Genomic DNA, 13,233 nt, shown 5'->3' on the forward strand with positions numbered 1-13,233 from the left:
GTACCTTCTCCATTGCAACTTTATCTTTTTTGAAATGCGGCGACCAGAATTGTACACAGTATTCAAGGTGCGGTCTTCACCATGGAGCGATAGAGGCATTATGACATTTTCTGTTCTATTAACCATTCCCTTCCTAATAATTCTTAATATTCTATTTGCTTTGTTGACTGCTGCAGCACACTGAGCCGACGATTTTAAAGTATTATCCACTATGATGCCTAGATCTTTTTCCTGGGTGGTAGCTCCTAATATGGAACCTAACATCGTGTAACTACAGCAAGAGTTATTTTTCCCTATATGCAACACCTTGCACTTGTCCACATTAAATTTCATCTGCCATTTGGATGCCCAATCTTCCAGTCTTGCAAGGTCCTCCTGTAATGTATCACAGTCTGCTTGTGATTTAACTTCTCTGACCACAGAGCTTGAAATAAAAGCACAGATAATGGACTGCTATTGTGCCTACAGTGGGGAAAAGAAAATATCCTAGCATGCTAGCTAGCAGGCAATGAAAAATATAGGATAACTTAAGGTCTTGTCAGTAACCTAAGCAACTAAGGGATTTTTAGGCAATAAGTAGTTTAGTAAAACTGCAAAAAGAAAGAAAAAAAAAGTGTGGCTGCTGAAGTTCTCACTGTCTTTGATACATAAAAAAGGACATAGAAACACGATGGCAGAAAAAGACCATATGGCCCATCCAGTCTAGACTAGGAGGACCCACAGGACCGCAGCAACATGGGAATCACATACATGTAAGTAAAAGGCTTTCCAGAAAGCTCTTAGAATAACTTTCCATTTTGCACTGTGCAGCTAGCCAGTCCCACTTGTGTATTGCATGGAACCTGCTTGTCTTCAGAGAATCCCATGACTACTAAAAGTAAAAACAAAACACTGAAAACAAACTAGGGTAATTCAATAAGAACTGTTTGCAACAACATCATCATCATCTTCTTTCACTTGTAAACCAGACAAGGTTATCAAGCCTGAATTGAAGGCCAAAGGAAGAACACGCAGGAAACAGACAGAGCAGTACAACCTGGTATTTGATTCAGAGTATACCATCATTAGCTCTAGGAAATAATGGCCCAGCTGCTTTGTGGGGGTGAAGCAGAGGGAGACCACAAAGGCCTTTTCAGTCACATAAAAGGAAAATACAATATCTGAAGAGCAATTGTGTTCTATTTTTCAATGCCCTCATGCCATGTGCTTTATACTAGGCTAGAATACTAAAAATACTCACCAAGATCTGTCTTTATTCTGTTAAGGTCAAATCCATGTGCATCCTAGAAAATGAAGAGCTGGTTACCACTGCTTTCAGTCTTTCCCGCTGGAAGTAGCCTAAAAAGCTTTCACAAAATACTGATCCATGAGCTGAACTGATTATTATTTTCCATTCTTCCTTTTCATCGCTGTTCTATATGCTATAAGAATTCAATGTGAATGAAAATGAATGTTTCAGAAAAGGAGATTTATGAATTTTAAGGTAATAGGTGCTAGAAAAGAAAGGTTTAGATAATAAAGGTGGCTATTAACACACTGCTTTTCCTATTTTAGAGGGGGGTTTCTAATGAATGGAATGCTTGTGAAAGCTGCTGGATTGACAGCACTGGAAACCAAGCCAGCATTTCTCCACAGAACAGGTACAGCATTCCCACCCGGCCCCACCATCTTGATTCACCCTTGCTCTGGAGGGAGAGGGGGGGGGGGGGGGCTATTCGTTCCCTGCTGAGACTAATACACATACACTACCCACTAGTGCAAAACTGTGATGTGGAACTCAAAAGACCAAATTGCTTTCACATGGTAACAGCATTTGGTCACTAATAAGATAGCTAGAGGAAAGATGTTCTTTAACACTGTGCCACTCCCGAGTCCTTCATTTCCCCTCTTTTGTTCATACTTTTAATTCATGCCTGAGGATATGAGTGTGGATCATTTTTTTTGAAAGCCTTTCCTATTTAGCAATTTATCATCACCAGGTCAGGTAAATGATACTGCTCCTGTGCTCATACCCATCTGAGCCACTTCCAGGCAATCACAGGTAAAGTAGGAACACAGCTAAGGCTGGATTTTTTTCTTGCATGCCCCTAGGCAGAGAAGCAGGGGAAGGGGAAGATTCTGCGAAGCTGTGGAAGGTGCCTGAGTGAAGGGAAAAGGGACTCTCTCTCTCCAACGATACACCAATATACCATAATCAAGGGCTGCCACCTCCTCCTCTGTCAGACCTGTCCCATAAGGACACAGGGCACCTTCTGGACAGATTCCTTGCTGCTTATCCCAGCACAGAATTTATCAACCTTTTCAGATCCTGCAAGGCACTGGTAACCTGGACTGTCCACTTTTGGAAACAGGATAATGAGCTTGATGAACCTTATGGTCTGATCCAAAGGTATTGCGAATCTTATGTTCTTATAGATAGGAGATGCCTATTTTGCCTAATGGGAAATCTGGCCCTAAATACAGTAAACTCCAGGAAGGAAGATTTTTAAAAATAGGATATTTAAGTAATGAAGTTCAAAAAGTGAAAAATTATAAGAAACAAAATATATTAACACAAAAGAGGGCATTGACTCGTGCTTAGAGTAACGGGTGTACAGTACCAGCATTCCTGTCCAAGAAATGCTGGATGCAACTGGGAATGGCAAGAGCCTCTTGGCCATATCTTGGGAGTTTTTTTTTGGGGGGGGGGGGGGGGGTAGTAGGGATTCCAGAGCCAGCTGATTCATTTTCTCATCTGGCAGAGGGATACATTTTAGTTGAGTAAAGTCATTACTTGTCTAAAACGTAGTCAGGTAAATCTGGTCATGGTCTCGAGGAGTATTAAAGTTTATAGATACATTTATATGGATAGTTTTAGACCTGTGGGGGGAAAAAGTAAAGCACTGTCTCAAAGCGAAATCTTATAAGCAAAAGAGAGAAGGACAACACAGGCAGTGTAATACTTCAAGGCACACTTGTATTGCTAACTAAGCTTCAAAGAAAGCAAGGTGTCAGCAAGCCAGTCGGTGCTTGGATCACTTGTCCACCACATGGTCTTATCTATCATTCACCTTTAAGTAACTGCAAATACCCAAAGCTGTCAAAATATAATATATATATTTTTTTTTAGTGTTTCTATATTGTACTAAAAACAAAATCAATCCATGTGAAATAGAAAGTAAAGAATCCCTAATATCAGCTGACATTTCATACTGTAACTGCTTCAGCAGGATAGATTTACACAAAACACTTATCTGAAAACACCATGCTAAACCAGGCCCGGACAGTCTCAATGTGATTAGGTAACTGAAGATTTTAAAGCAATTTAGGCAGAAGATAAAATGCCTCATGCTCTGTGAAGTGTTTTCCAATTAATTTTAGAAAATAGAAAGCATTATTAGCCTAGCTTTTGAATGTATTGTTTTATTCTTGATTGTTTTAATTGATGTCAAAACTTTTGTAATTCGCCTTTCAACACCTATTTATTATAGATGAAAAATATTTCAAATAAATAAATGAAGTGTCTATGTGGAAGTCTGTCCCCCTGCAGCAGTTACAGTACGAAACGTCAGCTGATAGGGCTTCTTTACTTTTTGTTTCACATGGATTATGTTTATAGTGCACTATAAAAAGACAAAAAAGTTTAAAAGAAAACTTACATTCTAGTTTGTCTGACACATGATGATGGCTTTTGGTATTTAAAGGTGAAAGTTAGATGAGACCCAGGTGTGGACGAGTGATCCAAGCACAGACTGGCTTGCTGACACCTTGCTTTCTTTGAAGCTTAGCAATACAAGTGTGCCTTGAAGTATTACGCTGCCTGTGTTGTCCTTCACTCTTTTGCTTATAAGATTTAGCTTTGAGACAGTGCTTTACTTTTTCCCCCCCCCCCCACAGGTCTAAAACTATCCATATAAATGTATCTGTAAACTTTAATCCTCCTCGGGACCATGACCAGATTTACCTGGCTAAGTTTTAGACAAGTAATGACTTTACTCAACTAAAATGTATCTGTTTACTTGGGGGAGAATATTTAAAACTCCAGATTTATCCAGCTAAGCCCCAAACTTAGCCAGACAAACCTTTTGTACATGGACCTCTTAGATTATAAGCTCTTTAGGAACAGGGACACATGCCTATCTGTAATGTGTTGTATAATACCCTAGTATAGCATGCTATATAAATGCATAAACAAATAAAAAGAACGGACTCAAGAATAAAACCAAGAGAGGATGAAGCAGCGGCAAAATAAAAACAGGCAAGAATATATTTTAGACAGTTGGACTATTTTTGCTTTAAATTGTCACTTCATTGCTTTTGTCAATGTCCTATGCAAGAGGTTCCTGATCAGGATAAGGGCCGCAAACCAGTCTGGGTTTCAGGATTTTCACAATGAATATGCATGAGGTTTATTTGCATATTACAATGGAGATTGAATATGTATGCGATCTGCTTCGATACTCTGTGTGGAAATCCTGAAAACCAGACTAGATTGGGGACCCCTGTCCTATACAAAGCAATCTAATAGGCATCAGGTTGCCATTTTGAGAGCAGAAACAAAAACCCAATATTCCAATTGGCTGAAAAGGTGGGGAATGCTCTTGTATCCAATAATTAATGACTATGTTTCCATTTTAAACCTCTAATTAGGGACAGCACAAACTAGAAGGGGCCCATATCTGGTGAGAGGTATGTTTTGCACTACAAAGATGGCACATTAGTGCAGTGGTTCTCAACCTTTTTTCTATCAGGACACTTGAGAGATGATGCTCACATGTGTGACACACTGATCACATGACCATCAAGGGAGTAAATATAAACACATGCTCTGCTTCCACAGGAATTCCCCGCTTCCTAAAAATGGGTGCAGAGCAGAACTAAGACATTTCCCTGTACAAAAAAAGATAATCTGATCATGGTGTCATCTCAATAAAAACATCACAAACTTCCTCTACTACCAGGTGCATTATAGAACAATATAAAACCTGGAAAAAACCCCAAACCCCCACTCGGTAGATGTCGATCAAACCTGCCATTCTGCAGCAGCAAGAAATGAAACAGCAATAGCCTTACCCATGAAAAGGCAGCAGTTCACCCCCAGTGTAATATAATATTGAGAAAAATGCAACAAATAAGGCTGATACAAATCCCTACATGCTAGTAAAGTATCTCATCTCAGTCACAAACACAATAAGGAACACAGACAGACCTGACTTTAGTAAATATAGAATAAAATACCACAAATTACAAATGTGGTAACAAAAACTGGAATGGAAACCCCAAAAAGCCACTCTGCATGCTGTGCAAAACTAGAGAGCTAGAAACAGAAAAATATATTTCCTCTTGCATTAAGTAAAGTTCAAAGAAAGAAGAAATGCAGATTCCCAAAACTGACATATTATGTCTCTTATACTGAATCACTCCCCTTCATGCAGCCCTCACTTCCCCAATTACTCAGTTATCCCTTCACATCCTCATATCCCTGTCCAACATTCCTGACACTGCCCCCCCCTCCCACATTATCTTCCCTGTGCTCCCCCTCTCCCCTGCACAACACTCCCATCCTTCCCTACCCAGAATACATCTGACCACCTCGTTCCCGCCCCATCCCCTCCTGCCTCCACCTCTCCCTACCCAGCAACCCGAATCTCCTTTCCCTCAAACTTACTCTGCCTTCCCACACCTTCCTGCCCTGCACATTTCTCCCTTCTCCTGACTCCCAGCTGGCAGAAACACCTTCAGTCCAATCCAGAATCTCCCTCCCTCTTTACCAGCAGCAGATGAGGGCAAGCATTGAGGAGAGGAAGAAGAGGAGACAGCAGCAGCAGCAGATCTTCATAGCAAGCACCTCTCTCCCTCACGCTCCTGCTTTCAGATCCAGACCCCATGGGGTGAAGAAAGCTTTAGCAGCCTCACTGCCAGGCCAGGCAGGGAAAGATAAAGTTGATGCCCTGCTGGGCCCATATGAACAGGAGTTGGTGGTATCTCACTCTAATCTGAATGAAGGAAGGGGGGGGGGGGGCGGGGGAGAACAACCTCCCACTGGCCAGGAAGAGGAGAAGGAAGCAAGAGCAGCTTCCTGTCATACCCAATAAAGGAGGAGTCAGCCAACCCCTGCCCAGACTGATGAGGAAAGATCAGTCCTCTGCTGGCTCTGCGACTCACCTCCCAGGACCTTGTGACACACTAGTGTGTCCCGACACACCTGTTGAGAACCACTGCATTAGTGCATAGCTATACAGATGTATCACTGTATCATGTCTGGTGGAAATGTACCACTCAGTCAGAATGTAACAGGCATCCACATCAATATTTTAAGAGACTCACTTAAAAGTCCTCCTGTTTTACACCCTCCACAATTAAAGTTGCTGTTTCACCATTGATATGCTCTAATTTATATAGCACTTCATTAAGCATTGAAATGTTGAAATTAAAGGCGCTCTGTAAATAATTATTAAAATGTCTAACAATACACCCATTGCCATTCAACCACCTGTTAAAGGAGGAAGCACTGATGGCAGTGCAGTTATTACAGTGCTTAATGATGCCACAAAGCAGCTAAAGTGAATTCAATCTGAAATGCAGTCCACTGTTAGTGCTGCTGTGCAGAGGATCCAGGTTTGACTCCTGGGCCCAGGATCCTGAACCTTGGGCTGGCCAGGGCTGGGAACACTGAAGGCAGCCTTCATAGCCCCTGGGAGGGTGGGAGTCCTGACCATTGTGCAGGACACTGATGCCTGCAGGCACCTGTGCTAGGCTCTGAAGGAAGTGCTAGGTCATGTCTCTTGGCCTAGCATCAATAGTGTGATGGCCAGGCTGCAGGAGTGATATAAGAGTCTGCTGGAGCTGAAAAAGTCAGAAATACACAGCAGTGAAACTGCTGGGCTAGACACAATTAAAAAAAAAAAAACGGTTACAGGAGAAATAAAAGCATCTTTTCCAAACTCTTAAAATAAATAGGCTATGATTTTAAGAAGACCCCCCTGGAGTTTGATGCTGTTGCTAATACTTAGCAGCACACCACGATGAGTGATGATGGAGCAACGCACAGGAAACTCTAGGCGATACAAACGTGTACCCCCTTCAAACCGGACAGCTTTTTGCTTCACACGTTAATTGTCCATCTTTCTCCTTATCATACCACAGTTCACTACGTTTGCCGAAAGTTAATATTCAATTGCAATCACCTCTAGTGCAAAATATATTTCCTAACAGCATAACTGTGAGAAACTGTACTCCCAGTTGATACTAAAGAAGGCATAAGGCATTTCAGTTTCTCCACCAATCCAGAAAGCAGGCCACGGTCTTTCAGATTGCTTTCAAAAGACTGACCTTCATGTGATCCAGCAATTTTTCAGTTGTGTCTGCTTGCTTGTCACAAAACAGACACACAGCGCAGATGGGGTGCTCTTCCCAATCGGACCAGTCACTAAAATTATAAAACAAAACGTAAATCCTGCTAAGCATGCATGGAGGATTCTTTTAGAATCTAAAAACTTTAAGTATGCAAGGAACCTGGGATGAAAAATAGAGAGACAGCTGGCATTTGAAAGGTTTATAAGGAATCAAACCATACCGTGAAGAGTAGAAAATGTATGTGCTGCTTTTACTATACTCTATTCTGTAAAACTTAAATTTTCATTCCATTTTCTGAGAGGGGAGGGCAAAAAAATCTGTGTGTAAATGTCAATATCTGTGGATCACAGCCAAGCAACAGCCGAGCCAACATTTTTAATTTGCTGTGTGAGATAAACCGATGTGGCCAGAATCGCTCCAGATATTCAGCTACTTTCATGGCTCAGGAAAGGCCTTGCTACATGGTAGCTTTGCTATCGTGCTTGTACAATGATTCACAACCAACCAACCGGCAGAAACTGCAGGTGCCACCTCCTGAGCCCCAGCTAGCTCTCTTCCTATAAAGGAAGCTTGAAAAATCACCATTAGTTTTTTTATTCCTGGTTTCAGTATGGGATTTAAAACCTATTTGAGAAACAGTTTTATTCCCGTTAATTAACACTTTAAATAATGTCATTTCTAAATGCACTGCCATTAATATTTTTCATAAAATGTACAAAATAGTTTCTATTCACAGCTAATGCTCTTCATAAATTGCTAAAATTATTCTTCCCTGTCCCTTAAAGGAAATTCTAATTTAAAACATTGACAGCCTTAAAGCTACAAAGCTGTTTCTCATGTCACTGATCCTAAGGGCTGCACATCTTATATTGTACAAGCCCTGCTTACTGCTATTCTTGTATAAACAAAAATTATTCTTTTCATTCATTTTTTAAACTTTCCTCACAGAAGTACACTATTTTTTCTTTACCTAGCCCTTCCAGTACTGAGAATCTTCCTTTCAATGAAATGCAGTTAAAACTATATGTGCTTGTAACCAAGGTGATCTGTAAACATAAGGCCCTCCCCTTGCTGTTGAACTACTGCCTTCATCTTAATTTTGTTCAGATCCTAGTTAAGTTTAGGTTTTTATGGCTGTTGGAATGCGTACAATTAGAGTCCTTTAAATTTAATGGTGTATTCACTATTTATCAGGTAGTGATCCAAGACTGGATGATTAAATCTCTTGATAAGGTCTGGGTCAATTCTGAGTGTAAGTTAAAAGACTGGTTATTATTTTTTTTTAAATTGAAAGTCTCCTACCTATAAATCAAGGATGAGCTAGGGGTGGGTGGGAAAAACAAACACACAAAACTCTTAGCTTGTGTCAGTCTGGGTGTTTTACATATCTAATATGCATATTGCTTCGTATACCCTACCCAATTTAAATAAAGCAGTTAAATAATGTCATTTTATTACACACTAAAAGTCAAAGTTTTGGTTCAAAGGTACCTTCTTTTTGTACCAATACGCCTGGTACAAAAGAAGGTACCTGGTATAATTTACATGTGCAGCTTTTGAATATGGAGTCTGCTATTTGCCAGATACACAAGAGTTCAGCACAGATTATAATTCTTGAGCTTTCTATAGTGGATGTTGGTTGAAAGTCAAACAAGACAGAGTCAAGCTAGGACAACACCCAACATACAGATCTAGAAAATATAAAATCCTGTTTTGCAAAACAAAACAAAAAAACAAAAAACAAAAACAAAAACCCAAAGCCTACCACCTCCCAGAGCCAGGATCAAGCTACTGAATCCAGGAAAAAACTATGAGGGTCTATAGAATACCAGCATTGCAATATGATTTACCTTCCCCCATCATATTTATTTTTTCCTGCATGATCCCTCGATTCAGCAGTTTGAATCTACTTTTGTATATTGTTGGCTTTTGCAACATGGGTTGTTTATTGCGTCTGCTGACTTAAAATGTGAAGTTCTGGTAAAGGTTCTGCAATGGTTTCACTGTTCCAGCTTGTAGCCACTCAGGTCATTCATGAGGGGATGGGCTCTATTCCTGAGACATCATGTAAATAATTAGGGGAGGATCCATTCATGTGCAGCCCCTTCCCTTTGAGGTTTTATAGCAGAGCTCCACCAAGGGCTCTGGGGGCAGTCTAAGTTTGTAGTTTAGGAGGAAGGTTGGAGATTTTTGCATCAGTTATATTTTTAGCCTAGCTGGGGACCTGGGTGCCATTCTGCCTAGAATCTTTCAGGATCGGTCAAGAGCTCCACTACTGTACTCTTCTCCCAAGGTGTAGAGCGGATGTCCTGGGAATATTTTGGCTTTTGAACTTTTAAATGGTAAGAGCCTTGCTGGACACCTAGGCCTTTCCTGGATTCAGGAATGAAGAACCCTGTGTTTGAGACACCCAGGAATAGGGAAGACCTGCCCACAAGGTGGCGACTATGGTATTATTTCCTTTTTGGGGTTCAGAAGAAATTGTTTTGAAGATCTGGGAGGAAGAGTTTTCTCTGCCCCTCTTCCTACCTATCCCATGGACCTGTGAAGCTGCAGTTCTACTCAGGATCACTCTCAACAGGGATCCTCATCAAGTTACAGGGAAAAGAACTATTGAGTAAAAACCTATTTACAATTTGGAGGACACCCATCTGGAGTCTTCGAGGAGAGGAGAGGAGAGAGAGACACACACAGACAGACAGAGAGACACACAGACAGAGATTTGCTGTCTGTGCAGAGACAGGATTTTTGGCAATCTTGGAAGGGGTTTTCCCCAACCAAGGGTTGCCCTGCACACTGGGACCATTATTTTCCTAATCCAGGAGGGTGGATTAGGAAAATAATCGCCTACTTAAAAGACTCTTGCACAGATAGATGACAAAGGATTGTAAAAAGAGTCAGGAAGGCTGTGTTGCTAGAAACCTATTTATTGTACCATTATTTAATCAGTGTTTACAGTAAAGACTTGTTTGGACACTAATCCAGTGGCTCCAGCATGTTTATTTGGGCACTCAGCACACAGTGATCAGAGATTACTCCTCTTCCAGGGATACATAAAAGGATGTCAGTCACCTCTGCACTGGGCCCTGAAAGGACACCTTTTCCCCAACCAAAAGGATCCACCCCTGGGGAAGCAGTGACAGAAGAACTACTTAGGGTTCCTGTCCCAAAGAACTTACAAATACTTTTATGGACCCAGCCATGCAGGACAGGCACACTAGGGTGGGGGTTACACTTGTAATCAACTCCTCCCTCTGAGTAAATACCATCAATACAAGTGATATACAATCAGCAGCTAATCAGTTTTAGCTACCAACAGGAGCATTAAGGCATAGGAACACATGCTGATATTATGCGGGGTCACTGTATGTCCGTCACAAATCAGTGAAAGCAAAGAGCTGAAAGATCCTGAAAAAGAGGAACACAGTTGAACACCCTCCCCCAACATAAAATAACACTCCCCCAAAATGTTGCATTTCCTGATAAGACTGAAAATAGCAGTGATTCAGCCAGAAAAATATACGGCAGCTCTTACTCTTCCTGATGACTGATCAGTTCTCGGTCATCTTCTGACTGCAGTTCCTCCCAGGACTTTCCAAGCTCCTAGAGAAGAAAAAAACAAAAGCCACTTAAGAATGCATGAAGATCATGATCAGCAAATAACCTTTAAGCACATTTTTCCCCCCAAAGGACTGCTGTGAATTGTTTTGCAAAATATTTACTGTTTGGTACAATATGAAACGTGTTACCCTGAAAAAAAAAATTCAATTAAAGAGAAGAACTGCCTGGGCAAGTGCAAATTAATATGACCTAATGGGATGTGTGCAATGCAAATTGAATTGTTTGTCTGTTTTATATGACCTATGAATTAAAAAGAGGGGTAAGCAAACTAGGGGGCCTGAACAATCCTGAAGGGGGGGGGCCCACTGATTGCCCAGTCAAGGCAGAAAAAAAAAATGGACTATGCTGTCGAGTCACAGTGACATGGAAGTACTGCAAGCTCAGCAGGGAGGAAGGTGCCAGGATGTCGTGATATATTGTGAAGCATGCCATAGCTTAGCCATGCCTTTCTTTCAGTGGGCCAGAGAGAGGAGCTGCTTTGCTGTGGCAGGCTCGGGCTGCTTACTCTGTGGCAGAAGTGGACACAGGAGCAGCCATTGCAGTGTTCCACAACCCAGGAAGAGCTGTGACTCTCAGCCTGGGAGGAGCTCCTGCTACGTCCCTAACTAGGGAGAGAGATCACAACTGTTTCTGGCTGGGGTGAAAAGAAGTGGTGAGGTGGAAGGGGAGGGGAATGGGCCAATAGGCCAGAGAGAATGAGGAGGTGGAGGAGAGATAGGGAAGAGACAGGAAAGGGAGAATAAAGGTAAAAAGTAAAAAAAAGTATATAAAAAAAAGCAAATAAAAACATAAGAAAATAAAAGATGAGCAAACTAAATAATTAGTAAAAACAGTGAAAAAGCAAAAATAAAATTAGGCAGGATAGGATGGAGTTTCTCTCAGCTCTTAAAAAGTTATGGCTGGCACCTAAGTTTTTGAAAAGTTTTATAGCCCTTACCATTGTGGTATGGGCCTGTAAGTCTGGGTATAGTGTGGGGCACGGGTATTTCTGTTTGGTGTGTTTTGGTCTGTGTGTGTGATACCTGTCTGTCTGCTTATTTTCTCTCTCTGTCGGGCTGATACAGTAAAAATCGCGGGAGAGCAGGCGCTCACCCGCTCTCCTGTGCGCGTGATACAGTAAAGTAATTTATTTAAATTAGGGTCTGCGGCAAAAAGAGGCGCTAGGGACACTAGCGCCTTTTTTTGGACAGGAGCGGCGGCTGTCAGCGGGTTTGACAGCCGACGCTCAATTTTGCAGGTGTCTGTTCTCGAGCCCGCTGACAGCCAGGTGTTCGGAATCTGGACGCCGGCAAAATTGAGCATCCGGTTTTCAACCCGTGAGCCCATTTTTAAATTTTTTTTTTAAATTTTTTTTACTTTTTTGGCCTCCGACTTAATATCGCCATGATATTAAGTTGGAGGGTGCACAGAAAAGCAGTTTTTACTGCTTTTCTGTGCACTTCCCCGGTGCTGGCAGAATTTAACCCCTACCTTTGGGTAGGCGCTAATTTCTTAAAGTAAAATGTGTGGCTTGGCTGCACATTTACTTACTGTATCGCGCGGGAATACCTAATAGGGCCATCAACATGCATTTGCACGTTGCGGGCGCTATTAGGTTCGGGGGGGGGGGTTGGATGAGCGTTTTCGTTGCGCTATTACCCCTTACTGGGTTGAAAACACGCGTCCAGACAGAATTAGAGGGTGGACAGAAAGGAAAATTAGTTCTTACCTGATAATTTTTGTTCCTGTAGTACCACGGATCAGTCCAGACCATGGGTTAAGCCCCCATTCCAGCAGGTGGAGACAGTTCAGAATTCTGAGGCTAGCCCATATAAGGACAGAACCTACCCCGGAACCCTCAGTATAACTATTGTCAAAGCAGAAAGGTATAAGATCAAGCAAGTACCAGAATAAGTAATAAATATAATAAAAATATCCAAATAACCCAACAATTGGGACAAAAGAACTGTGTAACTAAGCACTCTTGTACAACTACCCCTGATCATCAAAAGATGCTTCCGGTGCCTTAACAGTGAACTTCAAAAAACATATGATGCAGGAGATCAAGAAAAAGACAAAAATCCCTGTAATAAATAAAATAAATAAAGAAGGAAAAAACGAGCGGATAAGAGAATAACGGGCGGGTGTCTGGACTGATCCGTGGTACTACAGGCATGAAAATTATCAGGTAAGAATTAATTTTCCTTTCCCTGTACGTACCCGGATCAGTCCAGACCATGGGATGTCCTAAAGGTTCCCTACAGAGGGTGGGATCCAGACAATCCCGCTCGAAGAACC

General features: G+C 41.6%; 1 protein-coding gene across 6 annotated transcripts in view; it reads right to left on the bottom strand.

The window, feature by feature from the left end:
* ZNF277 (zinc finger protein 277) overlaps positions 1–13,233 on the bottom strand; it is a 171,117-nt gene that overhangs the window by 21,599 nt on the left and 136,285 nt on the right. For all 6 annotated transcript variants that reach the window (XM_029616938.1, XM_029616940.1, XM_029616941.1 and 3 more), the window contains exons 8-10: positions 10,871–10,938; positions 7,312–7,408; positions 1,241–1,283 (exon numbers count right to left, since the gene is read on the bottom strand). In XM_029616938.1, the coding sequence (XP_029472798.1) occupies positions 1,241–1,283; positions 7,312–7,408; positions 10,871–10,938 (208 nt within the window). The remainder of the gene's footprint in view (positions 1–1,240; positions 1,284–7,311; positions 7,409–10,870; positions 10,939–13,233) is intronic.

Source organism: Rhinatrema bivittatum, chromosome 9 (genome assembly GCF_901001135.1).
Source record: "Rhinatrema bivittatum chromosome 9, aRhiBiv1.1, whole genome shotgun sequence".
Taxonomy (NCBI): Eukaryota; Metazoa; Chordata; class Amphibia; order Gymnophiona; family Rhinatrematidae; genus Rhinatrema; species Rhinatrema bivittatum.